The sequence below is a fragment of the Numenius arquata genome, chromosome 18, assembly GCF_964106895.1.
Source record: "Numenius arquata chromosome 18, bNumArq3.hap1.1, whole genome shotgun sequence".
NCBI lineage: Eukaryota > Metazoa > Chordata > Aves > Charadriiformes > Scolopacidae > Numenius > Numenius arquata.
Window position 1 is genome coordinate 1453400 of NC_133593.1, and position 24461 is coordinate 1477860.

At 48.5% G+C, this 24461-nt stretch overlaps 1 protein-coding gene across 3 annotated transcripts in view; it reads left to right on the forward strand.

Annotated features, from left to right (window-relative positions):
* The window catches only part of CALN1 (calneuron 1), a 138395-nt gene extending 114147 nt beyond the window's left edge, over positions 1–24248 (forward strand). For 2 of the 3 annotated variants that reach the window (XM_074160724.1, XM_074160726.1), the window contains exons 5-6: positions 16963–17116; positions 24121–24248. In XM_074160724.1, the coding sequence (XP_074016825.1) occupies positions 16963–17116; positions 24121–24248 (282 nt within the window). Of the gene's footprint in view, positions 1–16962; positions 17117–22622; positions 22626–24120 lie in introns of all 3 variants that reach the window. The other variant, XM_074160725.1, reaches the window with a different exon arrangement.
* The last annotated feature ends 213 nt before the right edge of the window (positions 24249–24461 follow it).

A 24461-nucleotide genomic window follows, 5' to 3' on the forward strand; every position in this document is an offset into this window, starting at 1 on the left:
GGTGTTGCGGAGACATCCCCAAGTCCCATTTTTGCTTTACATTGCCATACACTGTGGTGCAGGAACAAAGCAAATACCCCAGAGGGTTCACAGAGACTGGAGCAAGCACAGGTTTTGGAGAAAGTCTGCATTTGCCATCCAATCCTCTTGTTCAACTTCCCTCTGCTTCACCGCCTGCTGAGAGGCTCGTGGTCAGGTCTGCCATAAAAGATACCTTGAACCATCCAAAGGCGTTTATGTATTGTGATACCATATAGAAAAATCCAACAATTAAGCCATTCAGACAAGCTAAGGAAGGAATAAATGCCGAACCATTACATCCCACATGTCCTCTGCTTCAAGGAATAACAGCCTCTGTACCACCTGTCACAGGGACCTGGTGTAGAGTTCATGAAATGAAGAGGTGGGTTCTTGTGAGGGTTTCCATCATGTTCCCAGCAGGCTCCAAACAAGCAGGGCATCTGATGTGGAGCTTGTAAAGCTGTCACCAAAATGCGTCACCCCTTTTTGTCCTAACCCCGAGTTTGTCACCAGATGTGCTGCTCTTACCCCATCTCACCTACACACTGGTGTATGCCCTCCTGTCCTAGGCTGTGACACGGGCGCTGGAGCCCTGAGATGAGCTGTGCACCTCAGGTCTTCCTCATGGCCCCCCCATCTCCTCTCCAGCCTGGCAGCAGGTACCTGCAAAGATGCTCATTTTCCCCAGCTCCGAGGTGCGAGCGCTCTGTGCCTCCCTCCTTGTTGCAGACCCGCTGCTCTGAGTCATGCATTAAAATTACTTTCCTGAATTTTATTTTTTTGCAGTGACAGCTGATTTGTATTTTCTTCCTTCTCTGCTCTGGCGTATTGGTAGCTGGCAGGAGCTAGCAAATGCCAAGCGAATTGCTGGAGGGGACTTCAGAATTGATCACCTTGTTTTTACCGTGGCAAGGAAAAAATCATGTACTCCTAGCAACAGAGTAACTTAGCAGTTACTCCAGGCTTTAATTGAACTTTCTACCTCACAGTTTTCAGTTGAATTAATCTTGTTTTCAAACAATGGACATCATGGGGAGAGCAAAATGTTATACAAAAATAATTACAAAATGCAAATAAAATAAAAGACAGATCCACATCCTAGCACAACGTGACAGAGAGAAACAAATCAGGAAGGATTAAAATCAGTTACGACCTCTCTTCATATCTTCTGAGCCTTGGTGCACAAACATCGATTTTTCATATGCTCTGCTCTTGAATTACTAAACTGAAGTGCAAAAGTGGAGGGTTTTTCGCTGTGTCTCTGTCTCTAGCTGAATTCAATACTCACTGACTTTCTTCAGGGCTTTTGACTTGTCAGGAAAGATCCATGACAGCCAGGAGCCAAGTGGGAAGCTTCATCGTCACCGGTGCTCTGAGCTAATGTGTGATAATGCGAGCCACAGGCTTTGGAGGGCAGAAGTGATGGGCTTTAGAAGAACTCCAGCTTCAACAAGTTGTGGGGGAGGCTGTAAAAATAGCGAAAAACAGGTTCTTCAAGTGCCTTGACTGGGCAGGTGCTGGGGCCCCCAGGTCACTGGGCAGTCCCCACTGGGGCAGACTGGTACAGGCAGTTCCATCTGTGGATGCGGCCAGTCTGCCCATCAGCTCCTGGGCCTTATTATTAATGTCAATGACTTCTGGCAGTTTAAATTTTTTAGTTTTACTTCTCCTTAGAAAGTGCCAGTTTGACAAATCATAACTTCTACCTGCAGAGATGAATTTCTCATGCCTTATGTGAATTTCTTACTGTGAAAAAAAATTGCTTTTTTAATATTACATGTCCTCCAAATGAGAAGGTCCCAGTCCTGAGGTCATGACAACTTTCACTTTCTAAATACAGGCTATATGGTAGCAACAAACCCAGTGTGAATTAATAGAGGTCAAAATGAAACCCCAAGGATTGTACTACAATTACCAAAATGAGATGTTTTCACTGACTACATTTGGCTTTTTTTTTTCCCCTCCTGCCTCTTCTCGGATCCCATAGCCTTTGCAGACATTGCCATTATGGCCCAGATCTTGCAGGGAAGGACATTGCAGGATAGGAAAGATCCTCCCTGCTCCAGTTTCATTATCCACCAAGAGATGAGAGGTCCCCAAAAGTACCATTATGTTCCCAAACAGGGTCCTATATTTCGCTATATGTACTCTACAATAACTCAGCTTAATCTAAATCACAGAGTTAACTCCAGGATAAAGGTAACATAAGCACAAAAGAGGAACTTACCAAATTATACTGAAGCAATTAAAACCAAGCAAGCAGTTAGTCATAGAATCATAGAATCGTCTGGGTTGGAAAGGACCTTTCAGATCATCGAGGCCAACCATCAACCCAACACTGCCCAAACCACCACTAACCCATGTCCCTCAGCACCACGTCTGCGCAGCTTTTAGATACCTCCAGGGATGGTGACTCTACCACTGCCCTGGGCAGCCTCTTCCAAGGCTCCTCTTCCCTTTCAGTGTAAAAATTTTTCCTAATATCCATCCTAAACCTCCCCTCGCGCAAATTGAGACCGTTTCCTCTTGTCCTATCACCTGTGACTTGGGAGAAGAGACCGACCCCCCCTGGCTACCTCCTCCTTTCAGGGAAAGCAAGGTGGTCTCCCCTCAGCCTCCTTTTCTCCAGGCTGAACACCCCCAGCTCCCTCAGCTGCTCCTAACAAGACTTGTGCTCCAGACCCCTCACCGGCTTTGTCATGATCAAGCCACATATGTCTCTGAGCTTCAGGTCAGTTTTTGGCAGTGATGCAGATGTTGGTGCCTCTGAAACACCTGCGATGGGTGCCTAGAGGTGCCAGCACTCAGCCCTTGCAGAGCCCCGAGCCCTGTGTGAGCACCCCGCCAGCACTGCCCGTCCTGCCCCATCCACCCACCTACGCACGGTCTTGTGCATTTATCCTGTTTAGGACATGTTTAGGATAAAGTTGCCTTTTCCAAGCTGTTTTGTTGTGTGCTGCTGGTCTTCATCCAGTGGTTCTGTGTTGGACTAAGATTTTTTTTCTCTCTCCTATGCACTGTGCAAGCTGTTCATTTATCTTTAGGAGGAGTCCTCACAGGAAGTTATAGATTTAAGAAGGTGGTGATTATAGTCAAGCTGGCTGTCGTGGTTTTGGCCAAATTTACCAAAACCAGACTGACAGACAGCCCCTCCCTCCCCCACCCCCCCAAAAAAAGAGGAGAGAGGAAGAGAAAGAGATAAGGAGATTTAGAAGTTTAGAATGAACTAGACTACTTTAATGAACAATTAATATTAAAATAAAAATAAATGAGAAAATAATGAAATAGATACAATATATACAAAACCGTATCAAGCTCCCAGTGTGACAGTCAGGTCACCAGCAGGCACTGGGGAAGTCCCAGACTGGACTCAGCGACAGATGGGAACTGGATTCCAGCTCTGGAGTCAGGAACACACGGATCGGGATCAAAGGCAGATGAACAGACAGAGTCCTCTCTGGACGTCGGCCATCGCAGGAAGGGGCTGACCCTTTGATGCCTCAGCTTTTACACTGAGCATGGGGCAGATGGGATGGAATACCCCAGTTGGTCAGGTTTGGGTCACCTCTCCTGTCCACTCCTCCCCATTGATGTGACCCCTCTACATTTTTTCCGTTTCCGACCCTCTAAGGGGGCAAATAACGAAATGGGCTGACCTTGGTTGTTACAGCAATAAGGATAAGCGAGGGCCTCCCTGCACACCATTCCTTGGCACGGAGCACAAACATTGGTCTGATCATTCTGAGAACGAGCAGTTTTCTCCACAACATGCCGTTAATTTCAGAGAGTTAGAGGAGGCCTAGCTAGGATGTAAAGTTACAGAACAGAAAATTGGTTCGGTTTTACTTCAAACGGGGACACTGGCTTAAATAATCCCATTTCAACGCCAGAAGAGAGCTGTTCCCGTTCTGTTTGTGTGCTACATTTTCTTGTGTTTGTCACTGAAGTTGGGTATTTGAGCCTTGAATACATGTTACCAAACAGAACAGAGATGAGGGCACTGTCCCCAGCATGCTCTTCCCTGGCCTGCCTTCTCCAGCTGCAACCAAAGTGCACAGTTTCCCACCTCACCATCTCCATTTGTGTCCTGACTCCACTCCCGAGTCCTGAGAATCATAGAATCATAGAATGGTTTGGGTTGGAAGGGACCTTAAAGATCCTTGAGTTCTACCCCCTGCCCTGGGCAGGGACACCTCCCACCAGCCCAGGTTGCTCAAGAGAGCTGAGGGACGTCCACAAGGAAGCACCCTGCCCCTCCACAGCCTGCATCCAGGGGTTAGGTGACGACAGAAAAGCAGAATATATGTGGGTCCCCATGTCAGCGTCTGTGCAGGGATGATCTTTGGGACTCTTTGTCAGGAAGTGTACTGACAGGACAAGGGGTAATGGTTTTAGATTGGAAGAGGGGAGATTTAGATTAGATATTAGGAGGAAATTCTTTGCTGTGAGGGTGGTGAAGCACTGGAACAGGTTGCCCAGAGAAGCTGTGGATGCCCCATCCCTGGAGGGGTTCAAGGCCAGGCTGGATGGGGCTTTGAGCAACCTGGTCTGGTGGAGGTGTCCCTGCCCAGGGCAGGGGGGTTGGAATTCGATGATCTTTAACGTCCTTTCCAACTCTAACCATTCTATGGTTCTATGATCTCTGCTGCTCCTGGCAGCTTCATTGACAGCGCAGGCTGTGCTGCATTCACACCTCTGCTTCCCCAGCACAGAAAGTGCCGTGTTTCCCGGCCACTTTTCCCTTTCCAGTGCTGACCATGCAAGAAACAGCCTTTCTCATGAGCCGTAGCCTGGTATTCCCGCACACAGAGACCTCCCCATTGCCGGGGAGGGAAGGGGAAGGAGGACATGGCTGCACCCGCACAGTGTCCTGCTGCTCCCTTTCTCTGCTGCTGTCCAAAAACGTGATAGGTGTTACAAGTCATCAGTAGAAGGAATATTTAAGGATTAAATAATGGTAATGCTCCTTTGCTTTCTGGGCCAGGCTGGCAGTGCTGTTCGTTTTCTCAGCAACACCATTTTGGCTTCATAGCACAGCCCAGCTGGGTTAGGGGGTGTCTCTGGGGGCCCACCCAGACCAAATGCTGCAGCACAGATTGTGAAGGGCTCCTAGGGGTCTGTGTACTGATGGGGAGCACATCCTAGTGATGTGAGCACATCAGGAACAGCAGAAATGATGAGGTTTGTGCCAGCTGAGCCCATACGAGAGGGACCGTGAGTCGGGTTCCTACCAACTCATAAGTTCCTACAAGTCGGGTTCTCTTCGGGCCTGTGTGTCCCCACTAACCTGGATAAATTACCCCCTCTGCTCTCTCCGCCTTGCTCCCTCACCTGTAAAACAGGCTGTGATGGGGCCCGGGGGTGCGCAGGCTGTGTACCCCCCCACACAGATGCTGCTGCATTTCACAGCCATTTTGTCCAGTTGCCTCCTCTCTGTGTCTGGCGAGGTATGTATCTCCATCACCTCGGAGCAAACCAGCCTTTACAGCACCGTTGCTCTGCACCCAGCGCAGCACAGAGCATCGCAGCCAGCACTTGCGTTTGGGGCCAGCTGATTATCGTGAGCTATAAAACAAGGAGACCAGCCTAGAAGACAAATGTAGTTTGGGCAAATGGAGCAGCCCGAGAAGCTGCTCTCCATCTATCTTCACTTTGTCTGGTGCTAGGCAGCAGTATTAGAAGGTCTGTTTGCTGCCTTGTTATTATTTTTTGTTAACCGTCATCTGCAGTGTCAAGGATGCTTCAAGTTTCCCTCAAGTTCTCAGTCTCTGTGGTAAAGCTTTTATTAATTATTAGTGTCCTTCACGCATTTCGGGAACATGTCTCACCTTCTAATCCGCTCCTCCCGGCATCCTCGAAACATTTGTAACTGTTAAGTAAAAAATTGGTTTCCTTTGGCTGAAGGCTTTCAGGAGCCGTTCGGCGGCAGGGCGGCACGGACACTTCATTTACTTCTCTCGGGTTCCTGCTGCCTGATCTAATTCAGCAGCAACTTAAAGATCGCGTCTCTGGGCAGAGACGCTGCCTGCGGCCCTGCGTGAAAAAAAATGGGGAGAAGAGCGGTGGGTGGAATTCAATCTGTTTTGTGGAGCAGACAGGACAGGTTATTTTTGCTAGACATTGGCTTTCCCGCACTCCGTAATCCCTCTGCGCTCGCCGGGTGTCAGGCTCATCGGTATTGTCAAAAAGCAATAGCTCTGGGAAGCTGCTTTGCTGGCACCTCGCGTGGCATGAGCTTTACCCCTGGAGCAGCGAACGCAGGTCCAAGTCCCCTCACATCCTTGCTTGACGTAAATACGTCTCATCCGGTGCAGCCAGACCCAGGAGCCGCTGTCCCCCGAGGGTCCCAGCACATCACAGGGTGCAGACCCCTCTGCCCTCCCCCTGATGGAGGAGCATCTTGTGGGGCAAAGAGTGGGGTTTTTTTTTCTTGCAAAACGTGGGGTTTTTGTCACACCCACACAGTGACCTGCGACAAAACGCCCATGTCCTGCTCTTGTCAGTTGAGCTGGGGGGACCAGGGTGGCCTGAAATCTGCTGCCTACAGCAGGACACATGGGCATCACCAGCCCAGAGCACGTTTCACCTCATCCCGCTGATGGATTTAGGCTGGGGAGATGAATCCGTTAGAAACTCCATATCTGCAAGGTAGGCTGAAGGCACTCATTCCCAAACGGGAATTCTCAGCTTTAGCCCTAATTAAATCTTGTGAGTTTGCTCCTCCGAGAGGCTCCCACAGACCTCCCACCGAAGGTCAAGATGTTGCAGACCTATTTATGTATGCACTTTGATTGGGATCAGACCAGGAGCCTGTTGTCGAGGCTTAGGAGCTTTAAAACTAGGCAAAAATAAACTGTTAAAGCCTGTTAATTTGTGCTTCAGCCTGAGAGCATTCTCTAATTAAAAAAAAAAAAAAACAAACAAACATCAACAAACAAAACCCAACACTTCTCCATGTTTTAGTTAAACTATTTAAAGTTAATTGAACGGCCTCAGGATTAATATTCCTACCATGTTTTTTGCGGAGGTGTTACTGTGATTTACCTATCAGGGGGCCTATATCTCTTAGCCCAGTTATTAAATCATTAAATCCCAGCTGCGAAGCAAGGAGATCAGTGCAAAGGCAAACACAGACAGTTTGGACTCCTGTGTCCAGTGCTGGGCTCCCCAGTTCAAGAAGGACAGGGAACTGCTGGAGAGGGTCTAGCAGAGGCTATGAAGATGATGAGGGACTGGAGCATCTCTCGCTGAGGAAAGGCTGAGGGACCTCGGGCTGTTCAGCTGGAGAAGAGCAGACTGAGAGGGGATCTCATCGATGCTGAGCAATAGCTAAAGGGCGGGTGGCAAGAGGATGAGGCCAGACTCTTCTCGGTGGTGCCCGGGGACAGGACATGGGGCAATGGGCACAAAATGGAACACGGGAAACTCCATCTCAACATGAGGAAGAACTTCTTTCCTTTGAGGGTGGCAGAGCCCTGGAAGAGGCTGCCCAGAGAGGGTGTGGAGTCTCCTTCTCTGGAGACATTCAAACCCACCTGGACGCGTTCCTGTCCAACCTGCTCAGGGTGACCCTGCTCTGTCAGGGTGTTGGACTGGGTGATCTCCAGAAGTCCCTTCCACCCCCACCATGCTGTGATGCTGAGATTCTGTTACAGTGTCTTCATGGGTTCATTTTCGAAATGCGCTGGGTTCACCAACTTGTGTCCCAGGAATCCTGTTATGTAGCTAGGAGGTTTAAAGGTGGGGACAAGGCAAGCAAAGCCATCTCTGGGTTTGCCATGAGGGACCGTGGATGGAAACGTGAGCACTGGTCCCACACACAGGACTCATTGGGGGTACCCATCCCTCACCCAGCCCCTCCTCTGTAGGGATGCCCCAGCAAGCACTTGCATGTGAGCTGGGACAACCCTATATTTTAGCTTATCCAATGTTATTTTGCTGAGTAACTCTGAGACCCAAAGTAGCATGTGACAGTGTGGATGTCCGAGCCATCAGCAGCAGTTATAATCAAATGTGGGGGTGTGGAGGGAGCAGGACAGCACATGGGGAAAGCTGCAAATAGTCATCCTTACCAGGAAGACAAAGCTTTTCTTTACACTCTCTAAATGAAAAATATGTAGCAATAGTGGTGAGGGAGTAATAAAGAAATGTGAAGTAGCAGCACTAATATTTAGAAAATGGTATTTGGAGCATCCTGACTGCTGGGACAAAGGAGAGGGATGCTTCCAGACAGAGCAGGAGAGGGTGCAGGGACTCGGGCTGGGTATGAGCTGCCAGCTCTGAGCTGCGCAGCTTGGCAGGAATTTTGCCTTGCAAATGGTTTTCAGTATTGTTTGTTGCCTTATGGCAGTGGTTGAGATGTAAGTGCCCAGGGAAGGGGCTGTGCACACCAGTGCACGGGACAGTACTGAGCCAGGAGCTCTGAGCTATAAGGGCAGCCTGTGAGCAGCAGAGTGGAGTGAGGGACCCATCTCCATCCCCACTGTGCAAGCCAGGGGTGATTTTTTTTTCATTTCATTTAGCATTGGACTGAGTTGTGGGTTGTTTTTTTTTTAAGATTAAATGTTATTTTCCACATGGGAAAAGGCCAAGCTGTCAAAACCTGAACTGGTTTTGCATCAGTTCCAGGTGGGGGGATGTAGATGTGGATGATGCTCTGGGTGGACCTGCTCTGGCAGGGGGGGTTGAACTAGATGATCGCCAGAGGTCCCTTCCAACCCCGTATCATTCTGTGATTCTGTGATATGGATGGGGACAGGGGGCAGGCAGGGGTTCAGCCTTCAGTTCAGCAGCGGGGAGCTGGGGAGGGCACCCCAGGTTGCTCATGCTGACCAGGCACGTCACCCACTGTCAGCCTCTGTGGCCTCCTCAAGGTGGATGGCTACTTGCCTCTGGCACATGGCAGGCTCAGGACTGCCTCCAAAACATTTCCAGAAGGTTAACAAGGAGTTGGTGGGCACTTGTGCTCTCAGAGCATCCATTGTGTCTTTCATTTCCATTTGTTCTCTCTCCTCCTTGTCTGCAGAGTCAGACAGGTTTCCTATGCTGACCACCAGCCTGGGCCACCCTGACCCTCTTGTCCTGCTCCCCAGCCCCCGAGGAACACCCAGTATCAGTCACACTTTTCCCAAGCCCTGCTGAGGGCCATGCAGGACTTTTCTGCCCTGGGTTTCAGGCTGGCAGACACGCAGGAGAGCTCTCACACACTCACCCCATACACCCTTCTGCAGAGACCACCATTCTTTGGCGTGGTCTTGTTCCACCCAGACAAGCTGGTAAAGGAGGTTGTTTTGACCCATACACAGAATAGTTTGTAATCTATAGATGTCGGTGCCTCTTGCAGAGCTGTGGACATCCTGGCAGTGCTCCTCAGTGGTCCTGCATGGGCTGTGGGGTGGCTGGAGGGACACATAGGGGGGGTACCCACAGGCCAGCTTAGTATTGGAAGCTGCATCGTTTCATAGGGCAAACTTAGGCCAGGCACTCAGGGTGAAGGGTGCTGTGAATATGCACTTAAATCTGATTTTAATTTATCAATGTGTGTACAATTCCCTGCTGACAGAGCTGCCGGGAAGAATGGAGCAATCTCACGTTAGCCAGCGCGGTAACGAGCCTGTTACTATGGAAATGAGCTTGTTACCCCTTCCCGCTCTCCGGCAGGCAAGGTGCTCTGGTGCAGCAGCAGGGAAGCTGGCTGTTCCCGAAGGCTGTGGTACTGGGTTGATGGCCACCCTAAGGCCAGGGTGGTGGAGAAGCTGTCACAAATGGCTGGGTGTTGGGTGGCTGCAGGGCAGCGTGGCTTGGGGCAAACCCCACCGACACGGGGGCAGCTGGAGCAAGCAGACATGCACTTACGGTGTCACACAGCCCCAGCCACCATGTCACAAAGTGCATAAGTTTATTCCTACTGGGGCACTGGTTCCTACTGGGCTCCTTGATGCTGTGTGCTCCTGGTGGTGGCAGTGCATGTGTAGGGATGGGGGCAAGAGCAGCCTCATTGTCCCCATGAGTGATGGGAGAGCGGAATGCAGAAACACCCAGGGGTGCCCTGGCAGCTGACCCCCAGGGCAAACAGGGTCCTCAGTCCTGGGGTCCAGCCCAAGACAGGATGGCACCACGTCTTTCTGCAGCAGCAGAGCTGTGCAGCATCATCTCCCAGAAGGAGGAGATGATCTGTTGATGGATGGAGCTCTGCTCCCTCTTATGGGCTAGTGAGGAGTGTTGGAGGCAACTGGGAGCTGCCAAGGCTGATTTATATCTGCTGTCCTGCAAGAAGCCCCATCTCTGTCTGTGTGCTGGGACAGTGACGCAGCCCTGCATGGGGAGTGTAGCGATAGGACCAGGGGGAACAGTTTTAAACTGAAAGAGAGGAAAATTAGACTAGATATTAGGAAGAAATTCTTTGCTGTGAGGGTGGTGAGACCCTGGCCCAGGTTGCCCAGAAGCTTTGGCTGCCCCATCCCTGGAAGTGTTCAAGGCCAGGCTGGACAGGGCTTTGAGCAACCTGGTCTGGTGGGAGGTGTCCCTGCCCGGGGAAGAGGTGGGACTGGATGGTCTTTAAGGTCCCTTCCAACCCAAACCATTCTGTGATTCTATGGTGGCCATTCAGCAGAGAGGACACACAGAGCCTTGAGCTCTTCTCGGCAGGGTGACAGGGTGGTCTGCAACAGGCATCCCAAGGGAAAGATGTTTTTTGCTCCACAACCACCCCAGTTTAGGGTGAGGACATTTGTTTGCTTCTCTTACCCCAGGTGATGTTCCCTGCAGGGGAGCTGACAGCACGGAGGGGCTGGTGGCTCCCTCTGGTCTTTACTGAGGATTATCATACATCAGCCCACTCACAGGAGGCTTTTCCCAGCAACACAGGCACATGGCTAAACTGGGAGGAGGTGGGGGGTGAGTTTTGCACTGGGTGCAGGGAGAAGCAAATGCTCTCCCTTGCACTGCCCCATCTTCTCCCTCCTGCCCCACAAGAAAGGGCAACAAGTTGGGACGAGGCTTCTGTCAGTGGGGTGATGTGAGCCCTCCACGGATGGCCAGGCATGGTCTCCAGGTGGAGAAAGAGCTCATGCACACCTGGGCACAGCCCCTGGCCCTGCCACAGCTCCCCGAGCAGCCCTGAGGGACCTCTGCAGGCTTCCCCCTGAGTCATAAATACAAGTGTGCAGGCATGGGGCAAGTGGTGGAAGGATGAAAAAAGCAGTGATGGGGAAGAGAAAAAGAGACCTGGCTTATAGCTTATAGCACATAGAGCCAGCCTCGACAGGGACATGTGTTCAGAGCGGAGCAGAATCTCATCTTCTGTGCTTTCATTGCTGGTGCTGTGGACTCCCACCCCTCCATCAGTGAATGTGTGGGTCAGCACAGGGGGGGCAAGTAGAGGAAATCAGTTCTGCTGTAATGGTAGTCATGGTTTGGGGGAACACAGAAAGAAATCATTGCTGCTTTAATACCAGTCGTGTATTACAGGCTGCAAAATGGCTTTGTCCCTCTGTCCTGGGGGGGCTATGAGCATCGCTCCAGGTATCGGGCGGGCAAATGTTCTCCCTTTAGTGGTATGTTCTCTTTGATAGAAAAATACATAATGAGAAACCTTCTGATTTGGAGGGGGTGTATGTCTGGACATTCAGAAAACATTTCATATGACCCTGCATATTTTTATATATATATATACATACATGCACATTTTATACTTTACACTTTATTTTATATATATAATAAGACAATACAGTTTTTATATATATAAAAAAATATATAAGAGCTTTTACAATGGGGGCCTGCCACAGTGCTGTGGACTGAAGCGGCACTGGCTGCCTCTTTGGCAGGAGCAGTGAGTCCTTCACAGCACAGCGCATCCCATCAGCAAACGCAGCTTCGCTTGCAGGAGCCCACTCCCTTTGTGCATGGTCCCCCTGCCCCTCCGGGCTCCTGGCTTCTCCAGCAGACACCGTTTTCCTCTCATTGTAAAACAGCTGTGGCTGAGCTTATCTGGGAGGTACAGTCGGTACAAAACGGCCATTCATCCAGCCCCCAGGCAGAGATGGGAATACATTAGACTCCGCGTGGAGCACACTCGGGCTGTGTGCTTTAATATATGGCCAACACAAAATGTTGGTCCTATAGAAAAGTCCCAGATCAGTAGTTTATGAGCTCAAAGCCTGTCTGGCTCGAGGAGCAGCTGCTGCGAGCGCTCACAGAGCTGTTCTGTTCAGAGCCACCCAGAAATGACACAACTGTGGTGAGCGCAGCACAAAGCCCAGAGTCTGAGCATTTTTGGGGCCACATTCCCCGTTGTGGCCGTTGGCTGTGAGTGTGGGCAGAGCCAGTTTGCATTCGCCGTGCAGGGATTCATGGCCTGACATGCTGAGAGCAAAACAAAGGCTTTATCTCATTATTCAGAGGTTATCAAGGGCTGCCCCAAACAAGAAATCAATGAACTGTGGATGTGGCACTTAGGGACATGGTTTAGTGGTGGAATTGGCAATATTAGGTCAATGGTTGAGCTCGAGGGTCTTTTGCAACCTAAGTGATTCTATGATTCTATGAAGCTTTTGGTTTTGCACACATGATTTTCAAAAGCACCAGGCAAAAGCCTGCTCTCCTGCTGCTGTCCCCATCTCCACCTGGAGCCCTCAACAGGCCAAGGTGACCTTTTTAGATAGGTCTAACATAGGAACTTACATAGGAAACCTGTGCCAAATAGGCTCAGGAAAAACAAATAACCAAGCGTTCTCCTAGCTAAAACCATCACTGCCAGAGGAGCCAGTCCCGCCTCTTGTTGAGAAGAGTGTTTTTATTGATGTGGCTTCAGAAGATCTTGCAGGTCTCCAGAGTGTCCCCGCTCCCATTGCCACAGGGTCACAGCCTGGCATCACCCCGTCTGCACAGCAGTGAGGCCAACTTAGGACTTAAGAGAGGAGCCTCCCACTCCTTTTTTAAAAGCAGAGTTGATATTAAAGGAAATTATCATAAGTAATATTACAGTATTTAACTCTTCAAAGAAGCAAGCACTTCCCATAGGGTTGTTTCCCTGCACAGAGCAGAAGGAGAGAGTCCCAAGAAGGACACAGAAGCATCTGTAAAAGGTTCCAGGAGGGAAACCAGTGCTCTGCAGGCATGGAAACTGTCAGTCAGCTGCAAACTTTGGAAATTGGGGGTAGGGAGACTGAAGGAACCAGTAGGGACTCTGCTTTCATTTCTAGCAAGAAATTTAAATCAAGGAGGAGTCAGGAAGCTCCAGACTGGATTGAATCAGGTCCACTTTCCCAGCTGTCTCTTAGGATAGTATTCTCCAACTCTGGGAGGTGTTTCTGCTAGGGACAGGTACTGAGGTCCATCAGAAACTGCAGTGGACAATTCCTGGTGCTCTCCACAGCAGCCAAACTTGTACAAGTGCAGGTTTTCATTGGGGACACTCACTGCATCGCTTGGGGCATTTGAGCCTCAGCATTAGGCACAGTTTCTGTATCACTGCTTACAGTGTATTCCAGGAGCAGTGGTTCAGAAGCAGCTTCATTGATTTCTTGTAATTATAAATCCTATAGAAAGTTTTCAGCTTGCAACAGTCCCGGTTTTCCTCTCAGTGGAGCCAATAAAAGTTAAGAGTTGCTCCCTGGTTACTGTCATTACAACAATAAAAAGCCAGAGTAATTGAAAAGTGAATCAGGGAAACTGCCAGATTGGAGAGCAATGATAATAGAAGAAATTACCTGAGAGCCCAAGCCCAATGCAAAGTCTTGCCTCTGGCTGCGCTGAGCTTGAGCCCATTTTGGACAAACTCCCGTGCTGATACGTGTCCAACAGAGGACATGCCTCCTGCGTGCGAGTACCGGAGCATAGATCAAAGCAGGAGAAATGACCATATGCTGGCCAACAGGCCAAACACTCAGAACATCAGCCAACAAGGGTGATTTTGAACCCCATCTGGGACGGTTCCTCTTCCTAAAAGGCAAAATGACAATGGAACAGTAAAAAAATAATTTCTCCCTATATTAGCATAAAGCTTAAAAGCGAGACCTGGAGATGCAGCAACAGATGCACATTTGTCAAGAGAGCAATTATTTCCCAGTAGACAGATTAACTTGGTATAGGAGGACCCCAAAACCCACAAGTCATTACTGTTTCCATGTTGTTAAGATTAGACAATAACCACAGTTGTGTTTGTAATCCAGGTAGTTTAAAGTAAAGCAACAGGAGCATCACAGTAGACTCTACAAAAGCTTGTCAGTGGCAATGCTGGTATAGAGGGAGACCAGCAAAGACATGAAAGAGTGAGAGGAAAGGAGCAGCATATGTGAACATAGGCAATGGTGTGTCCTGAGGTGAGTTTTCACACCAGTAGCTCTGGAGGCAGACATGAAGGAGCTGAAGATGTTGTTCTTCCAACACAGTCGTCTTGGCACACAGTGAGGCAGATCCTGAAGCATTCAGTTGTCTTTTACTCTCCACAAGGACTAGATGTGTGCACTGTACTGGAGGTCACTCATCCTCAGGTACCCTACCCATGTAAAGTCTGTGAGCATGACCACTAAGGAGGCTCACACATCTCTGCAGACATCCTCAAAAAGGATGCAAGCAAAGAGCAGGTCTGAGAGACACTGCTCTGGGCTGTGAAGCACTCACAGGGGTGAGCATCCATCTGATGATGGGTCAACACAGGTTTTGGACAGCTTCTAGAAAGACAGTTACCTGGGGGGGTGGGGGGGGGTGGTGTGCAAAACCAAACCCATAAGCTACAGCTAAAAAGTTTGTATTGGCCTCAGAGAACTGTTCCTGAACCAAGAACTGGAAGAAAACTCCCAACACAGGTTGAACATCACACCCTGATGAGATGGGATGGGGTAACCCCATGCAGATGGGCTGCTTCTGTTGGTATGAAGTGACCATTAGGATGAAATTATGGGTTTGGCGTATCAGTGGGCTTGGGAAGACGCTGGATTTCAAGTTCAGATATGAGTTTCCCCCAGACAAAGAACCCAAAGGAGTGCAGGATTGGGTGGTAGGTGAGAAATCATTTATTTTACCTCCACGGTGCTGGTGTGTAATCAGCGCTGCAGCAAGACAACCTGGAGGGCTGCAAACCCTGGGCAGCCTCAAGGCGCCCTGCAAGCCCCCACTAACGACACCTCCCGACACCGCAGTAAGGCAACCGTGTGAATTAACCCCCATTTCCACACCTCTAGTTGCCAAGAGAAACGGTTTTCGTAATCATGCCAGTTGTGAAGTACACAGCTGCTCGGTTTTATTTGCTCTTTTAACATTAAAGAAAGCAGAATACGGGCGGTGAGATTTCCTCATGCACAACAAAGCAGGCTCGAAATTTGTGACTAAATACCAAGGGGATTTGCAATCCAGCTTTGAACTGTGCAACAAGGAGCCACTGGTGACAATTGTGTGCTCCCTATTTTTAGCTGAGCGGCCTGAACACTGAATCCCTGAGGAACAAGGACAGCAGCAAAAACACCAAACCCACCAGAGTGGGTTTTGCTTTTCAGAGAACTCATCTGGAGCAAACCAGATGCTGGTCATTCTGTCCATTTTTTCTGCAGATTTTCTGCCACCAGGTCTTTGATTGTTACTGGAAACAAATAAATAAACAGAATTGTAGAAATCAGTGCTTCTAAGGATAGATGGATAAGTATATATGTATGTGTGCATCTGTCCATACACACACAGATAAGAATAAATATTTCAGGATCCAGATTTAATTGAAGTGCAGTTATTTTTCTTAGTTAGCTACTGTGAGAATTAATGATTTTGCATTGTGCGATGAGGTGTGCAGCAATGCTCAGGGAAGACGACCTTAGATAACACACCGAGCAGCTCAGAACTGATAAGGCTTGTCCTGGCCTTATCAGGCTAGGGGGAAGGAGCGGGAATTTCTTGTGTACTGATTCCGAAATGCCAGCTCTGCAATCTGATCACACGCTATCACCACGTTCTCAATTGCAGAAACAGGCACAGGTTTATAGAATCACAGAATCATTTGGTTGGAAGAGACCTTGAAGACCATCAAGTCCAACCATTAAGGTAAAACTGCCAAGTTACCACTAACCCATGTCCTTCAGCACTACCCACTCAAAGATGGGCAGTTTAGAAGAGGATGTACAAGTCCTGGTTCTCACTGTTTGCTGTAGGAAAGCCCATGTTTTGGTCTATAAGGCCTGAGAGCTCCAGGTGCAGTTCAGATGATCACCAGCTGCAGCACAAGGGGTGACTTGGAGCATTTCAGTCCTTCTTTATTGACTGCTCTGATGGCTCAGAGAGATTGGTCTCCTCACCTGGCATTGTGCAAGTCAGGCAGTGTGAATGCTCTCTCTCTTCTGTACCATTAGCAGGTATTAATGCCACAAACCTTACACATGTGCAAAGTTCCTCTGCTGCAAAATGTTCATGTCTACATATTCTTCAGGAATCATCTGGTTTTAATATATGGTGTGTGTAAGAACAATATTTATCTACTGCATCTACAGCAGAAGTCATCTAAGAGGGAAATGTTCTCTGCTTGTGCTCGCCACGCAGTCACAAATGGAAAGTTAGAAGGAAAAAATGGGCAGATTCAAGGTTGTGGCTCATGGCAAAGTGTAAAAGCTACCAGGGGAGTGTCTCGGGGTTTAATCGCTGTTGGAATGGCCAGGACTGGTACCAGATTGCTGCGTCTCCAGCCTGGAAGACCATCCCTGGCATAGAGCTGTGTTTCTCTACCGCTCTACCGGCATTAAGTAAGCTGGCAAGAGCTCTAGCAACATCCATTTGCAACATTCACACTGTTAATGTTAAATGAACCCAAAAGAGCAAAATTTGCAAAGTTATATTGAGGTGTTGAAATGAGGTTGAAAAAAAAACACAAGCCGGGAACTGCGTCATGCCCACATGCCTCTCTTCCTCCAAGCACCGAGCTTGTTACCAGTGGCTGAGCCTAACTTGGTCCTCTTCCCACAGTTCGACATGCAGAGGATAACACTGGAAGAGCTGAAACACATCCTCTACCACGCTTTCCGGGACCACTTAACGATGAAGGACATCGAGAACATCATTATCAATGAAGAGGAGAGCTTAAATGAAAACTCTGGCAACTGCCAAACAGAGTTTGAAGGTGAGAGAGAAATTTTCTCTGTTTCTGTACAATTGTTCTCTTTCTGCTTCATCTGTAAAACTCACTCTGATCCATGACAGGCAATGGGCTGTCATGCGTGGATGCGTGGAGTTAGCATGGAGTTATTTTAGGGTAAGTAGCAATGACACACATAGAGAACTCAAGAGCTGTCGTTAGCCTTCTTCCATGTGGTCTAAATAAAACTAATCCTGTTTAAGGCAGGGAGATGAACTAGTGGGTGCTTTGCCTTATGGTCCTTCTTTCTCTAATGGGATTCAGGCAAGGGGATGTGCAGCCCGTGCTGAGGTGAGTGTCTAAGACAGGCTGAATTGCCCCACAGAAATATGCATGTGTCTCTCAGTCTGTCACAGAAAGGCTTTATTGGCACTGGGGCCAGCTCCAGCAAGCTGTGTTAGGCTCCACCAGTTTTCATAGAATCATAGAATGGTTTGGGTTGGAAGGGACCTTAAAGATCCTTGAGTTCTACCCCCCGCCCTGGGCAGGGACACCTCCCACCAGACCAGGTTGCTCAAAGCCCCCTCCAACCTGGCCTTGAACCCCTCCAGGGATGGGGCAGCCACAGCTTCTCTGGGCAACCTGGGCCAGGCTCTCACCCCCCTCACAGCAAAGAATTTTTTCCCCAGATCTCATCTCAATCTCCCCTCTTTCGGTTTAAAACCATTACCCCTTGTCCTGTGGCTCCCCTCGCTAATCAAGAGTACCTCCCCACCTTTCCTGGAGCCCCTTTAGGGACTGGAAGGGGCTCTAAGGTCTCCCCGGAGCCTTCTCTTCTCCAGGCTGAACCCCCCCAACTCTCTCAGCCTGTCCTCACAGCAGAGGGGCTCCAGCCCTTGGAGCATCTTCATGGCCCTCCTCTGGACTTCTATTGGCTTTCCATAAGCATAAAAGGTCTTCTACTCTGGGCTCCCAGGGAACAGCTGAGGAGAGTCCTCTCTCTGTGTTGTAACACCAGCAATGAGCAGAGATGGGGCACCTACTGCCCTGCACACCCCTTGTTCGGTGCTGTCAGGACCACTGGTGTGGAGCTGCGATATGCTACACTGGTACATCACAGGGCAGCTCATCTCCACACATGGGAGTGTGGCTTCAAGACCAAGGTCTAAGTAGTCCACAGAGGCAGCCAGAGAAAGGGAAACACTTGCTTCAGCATCTGTTATTTAACACAGCATCCTCTCAGCAGTTCCACAAGACCATTGAGCAAGTGATCAGCAAATGGGATCAGACATAACCTGAAGTTTTACAGGGAATTTTGCACTTCAAATGGAGCTAACACTGGCAAGAACATTCTCGTTTTGCCAAGATGGGCAATTAATTTAGGGAAAGCTTTTTAAGCCACTTTGGGAGAAGGATTTTCTTGACCAGAGGAACTTGTTCTGCTCCCAAGCGTTGCTAGTTGGAACAACTAAACAGATACAAATCATCTTAATGCAGAAAAGTCCGGGGAGATACCTACAGAGAACCTCAGGCTTTGTGCATGTCACCATGGGACAGCTGTTGTGCTTTCCCACCCACAGCAATGCCACTTTACATAGGCCATTTTGGGAGGAAATCCTGGTACACTAAGGGGTCAAACAGCCTCTGAAAGAGCACCAGGAAGAGACATTGAAGTGTCTTTAAAACAAAGCAAAGGATTAATATATTAGTGCAATTCTTAGCCTGGCTAATTAATGGGATTCAGAAGCTATATCCAGCACACTCACCCTCTGCTAAATACTGCAGAAAAGATGTAGAAGAGCACAGCTGAATTTTAAAAAGCCTGCAGGAGGGAGGCAAGAAGCAGCGCTCTCCGAATCAAGCCAAGCAGCACTTTTTTTGTTCCTCCTGGAGAGCGGCGGGGAGGAAGAGATGCTTGCTTACATGAATGGAGTTGTTAGTCCCCACTGACCTGCTGATTCAGTGGAGACATTCGCCAGCTGTCACCGCAGTGAGAGGCATCCAGGCTCCTTTCAGCTCCAGTACTTGGGTGAACTATCCCAGTCGCAAAAAAAAAAAAAAAAAAATGGGTCCGAAAACCTAAATGCTCAGCATCTCATTTTGGAAGTCCCAGCTTTCAAAAGTACAGCAAGAACAGCTTTTCTCGTGGGATGTTGGCATTGCTGGTGCTAGGCAGAACCTAGAAGGAAAACAGACCCTTTTTTAGATGTTGTTAGAAATACACACACACACGCATAAATCCACCGGAGAATAAAGATCAGCTGAACACCGTCAACAAAGATGCAAACTTTTGCTTCAGGTCCCAGAAGAAAGGGATGGTTCTGGTCCATGGCAGCTCTGACATGAGCATTTCTTCCAGGATGGACAGGCTGAGAGCAGGTGTGTCCCTGCAGCTCTCCAGAGTGGACATGCCATTACCTGAATGACTCACGGGTGCCTTTGGCGTTCCCACTTCCCAAACACCAAGATCCCTACAGGGATCAAAAGCAGAAATTATGGGGCCTCATGGCAGGTATCAGTGGCACTGAGGGAGAGCTGTCACGAAGGCTGGACAGCATCTCAGTCTAGCTTTAAATGGTGCTGTACAGAAGTGTCTTCATGTAAGTAAGCCATCCTTTATTCATTTCTTATTTAGTGGAGTGAAGGAGATGCTTTTGGGATATAATTCCTTGAGCTTATTTTAGATGCTGTGTTGGAATGAGGTGAATTGCACCTTAAAAAGCACCTATTTCTTTGAACTGTAAGGGTAGCCTAAAGGGACTAGCTTAGAGGCTCACATCTATATTTAATGTACATTCCATCCACCCCACTGAAGCGCCTTTAATTGTGGGTAGGAATGAAGTCAAGATGAGCCCCGACGGTTTTCACTGAGGTCTGGGAATGGCTCCTAAGGGAAGAGATGTAGCAGATACTTTCAGTTCTCACCATCAAAGAAAAGCCCCAAAACTCTTCTCAATCCCATGGGCAAAGACATCCCCCTTCTCCACACCTGGGGTTAGCTGGCTCAGCCCCACCAGCTGCTAAACAGCACTAAACAGGACACATCACCATCAATATAATATATACAAATTTCTGTCATTCTCACAATTCTGCTGTCTTGGCTTCTTGTCATAATAAGGTCTTCACAACTATGTAATATTCTTCCTATATAAACACGGACAATATACTTTATCTCTCTCTCCCACACTCATATCACACATACCACTCATATACACACACAGAGCCACACACACGCTTTAAACCAAATACAATGATCATATTATGGTCAGGGACAAGTCCGAGATTTTGTTCAGTTCTCTCTGAACAAGAGAGTCATTTGCAAGATGTCAGACCTAGGCTTACATTACAACTTTCCCTCCTACGCATTTCTAGGGCTTTTCATTTGCCTTATTCTTGATGAAGAGCAAAGCAATGAAAATGCCCAGCTCCTCAGTACGAGCAGCCCACACCAGCCCCGCCAATATAGAACACAGCCAGAAGGGAGGCACGGTTGTGTCTTCTGCCTTTCTCTCAATTTATATTAATGCTTAGGGCAGGAGAACAAAGTTGAGAGCCAAGGAGAGTGTATGTTTTATGAGAAAAGACACAACAGAAGGACAACTGTTTGCAGCGACATTGTACTACTAAAAATGTAGTAACAATGTACTACTAAAAATCATTTGTCTGGCAGTTCCCTTTATCCAAATACGACATTAAACTCATGGCAAACAAGAGTGCCCTCTGGTTACGGTGACCCATGCTGTCTGCCCCGTGTGTTTTATCCTCAGCCCTGACACTCAAATTAACTGAGCTGTACAAGAGCTGCCACAGCTTCTCTCCCTGCTCCCACCAGACAAGCACTAGGAGCATCTGCTCCTCAGCTGAGGGCTTGGGAATGAAAAACTGACCTCCTGAAACCAAAATAACTCCAGCCAGCCAGAGAAAGCAAATATCACTCACCTTTAGTGGGGTTATGACAGAAGCCACTATAAATACACTGTAGCTGTTCATGTTAGCAAGCCTTTTTCTGCAGGCGAGAAGGCTCTTAGCACTTACCCTGAGCATCTCAAACCCACCGTGGGCATCGTCACCAGCCCAGCAGCCACAGCCACTGGACTGATGCACCCCAAAATGGGCTGGACCCATTAACCTCATGTCCTGGTGGAGAAGTTACAGCAATGGTAGCTCTGACTCTGCCACTAGTGACACCGTGGTGAGTCCTCACCAGCACGTTCTCTGCATGTTGAGAAGATGAAGGATGGCCTGGTCTTGATTTGCCTTTACTTCTTGAGATCTCATTTACATTGGACATCCCTGTGAGTTTCTCTTCCCCATAAGGGGCCAGGATATCTCCAGAGGAGCTTCAGGCTCTGCCTGTGTTCAGGGAATCAGCTCAAGTCCAAACCCCGGCGTGTCCCATGGGTATTAAAAACTCTTACTAGCAACAAATGCAAAACAGATCGAGCATCCAGCCCCTACAACCACCTAACCATACCAGCTGTGGAAACCAGCAGGAAAAAGCACAGCTGCCATGCTCAACGGATCTATGAATTTGGAGAACGGAGAGAAGTGAGGGCAAAAACTCACCAGTTAGCTGGGGCGGAGGGGGAGCAAATGGGTCTTCATAGTTACGAGGGCGATTCATGGGGCAGAATGTAGTTGTGTTCACAGTGAAGTCAGTAATTTCAGCTTCTTTGTCTCCCTGTGGCTTGCAAGGGGGCAGAGGAACTGTAATACTCATCTTGCTGGAGTAATTCCTGCTGAGCCCCAACCAACAGCAAGAGGGTCTCTCCTTGTCTGCAACCTCTACATTTCAGCACAGACATTTCCCCTTTCTCTTGGAGTTATTTGGTAGGTTATTTGGTTATTTGGTGTACCGTCAGTCGATAAAGAACAACAACAATGACTTACCTGGATCCTGCTGCCTTAAAACTCTATTTTTACTTGATGGTACAACAGAAGACTGAAGGAATTGTTCAATTTAGGAACACTTCTGCAAGAAACACTGAACATGGCCTACTCTTTTCCTTTGAATAGTAGAGTTGCCATCACAAAAAGCCTTGGCCAGTCTTTGACTGCTGCTCCCAGTCACTGTAATCAGCACTGGAGCCCCACACTGAACGGCAATGCTGACTGTGATGGTTTGTGTCACTGTTTTGTCTGCTGGCTGGGAGTGTTTTCAAAGTACAGAAATAATAGAAAAGTAAATAAAGAAGTAACTAAAGCTGTGATTTAACAAGCTTTTCAGAGTGCCGGGGCATAATGCACAAAACCAAGGAACCACAGTATTGATTCTGTGTGCATTATAAAAGTGAGCGAAGGAATCAAGGAGCAGAGCAGTGCCAGCAGAAAGCAAGTAATTTAGAAGAGCTGCTGTAAGGGGGATTTCATTATCTGCACAGAAAATAGCGAGTCCCCTGGAGCACTGGTGGGGCAGCAATTCCCTGCCCTGGGCAGAAGGACTCAAAGTGCTTCCTAATGAGGGCTTCTGGTGCCTCGGGCACTGCCTGATGCTGGGGGACCGCCGGGGAGCTGGGATTAGGACACCAGCACCGCTAAATTCTGGCCAGAGGAGGTGAAGGGGGATGAAAAAAGTGTTCAAAATGCAGCATCCACCTCTCTGTGCGATGATCAGAACAAGGGGGTTTTTTCCATGTATTCTAAAAACATCCTCCTGGACTTTTCCAAATACAGGCACTCGGAGTCTTTCCCTGGTGGCATTTTCATAGAATCATAGAATCATAGAATGGTTAGAGTTGGAAGGGACCTTAAAGATCACCGAGGTCATGGGCAGGGATACCTCCCACTAGACCAGGTTGCTCAAAGCCCCGTCTAGCCTGGCCTTGAACCCCTCCAGGGATGGGGCATCCACAACTTCCCTGGGCAACCTGGGCCAGTGCTTCAGCACCCTCACAGGAAAGAATTTCTTTCTATTATCTAATCTCAATCTCGCCTCTTTCAATTTAAAACCAGTACCCCTCATCCTATCGCTACACTCCCTGACAAAGGGTCCCTCTCCAGCTCTCCTGTAGGCTCCCTTCAGGTACTGGAAGGGGTTTTTTTAGGTTTATTGTAATTCTGAGCTTCTTGTCCACCATCTGAATGTCTCCCATCATCACAAGTATGACCATCCAGGAGAAAAAGATGATGGATACGTCCCTTCCCAGGTCAAAACAAGACTGTGTGTTACTGCCCATAGCAGCAGGGAGGAATTATCCATCCCATGTGTGAGGATCTTCAGGCTTTCTGTGATTATCTCAGGGGACCTTCAGAGCCCTTTCAAGCAGATTAATCTTCACAGTAACCCAATACCACATATTGTTCTGATATTCATATGTAGAGAGGTTAAGACAGAGACATGAACTGTCTTTAGCAAGTCACAGCACGAATCCTCATTGATGAACTTAAAAAAAATTAAAATTAAATAAAATAATTCAAACACTAAAAATCCCAACTCTGTCTGCGTTTTAACTGCCACAAATTACTCGTACGTCTTTTGACAGTTATTCTGCAAGCATTCATTTGAAAAGGCTCTTAATAAGTCTGATTTTGCTTAGGCACAGAAAACCAGCTTGGAAAAATGACTAACGTACTGTGCATACTCATGGGAACTATCACAGTGGGTTTTTTAAATGTTGTCAGGGAGCACAACTTGAATTTCTGCTCGTTTCCAGTTGACCTGTAACTGGAAAAACCTGGATGAGTCTAAAGGGATTCACAGAAGACCAATATTCCTGATGAAAGAACTTTAGAGAGAACTTCATAAAGAACTTATGAGAAATACACAGATAAACTAAGGCATTTGAAGGGTTTAAAAGCCAAGATGGGAGAGAACGGACTTCCTGCAGTATGAGAGGGTGGTCTATCAGGAAGGGGTGTTTGGAAGCAATGAAAGGTAAGGTGGAAATGTCCAAGCAGGGAGAGGTAAGACTTGGCCCATGCAGGGGATCTCTGAGGGGTGGACTAGAGGGTTGGAGGCAAAGGAGGATTTCTGAGCTCAGTTGATCCTGGTGGAAAGCAAAAACATGACTTTTTCCGAGCACCTCATCTTTCCCATCTCCCCCCTGCAGTGCACGCCCAGAAGCAGAACAGACAGACCTGCGTACGGAAGAGCCTTATCTGCGCGTTTGCCATGGCCTTTATTATAAGCGTGATGTTGATTGCGGCCAACCAGATCCTGCGGAGCGGCATGGAGTAGCCTCTCGCCACGACACTGTGAACCCAACTGACCATGCATGCGCATGCCACCGGGTGAGCTTCCCCGAACCGACTCTCACACGGCAAAGAGACAGAGGCAGGCAGATAAAGCACCATTCGACAAGGAGCCTGAGGCCAGCAGCGTAATGTGTCTTGTGAATCAACCACATCCTTTTGGCAGGGACATAAAAGGGCTGTCTTAATGCTTTAAAGG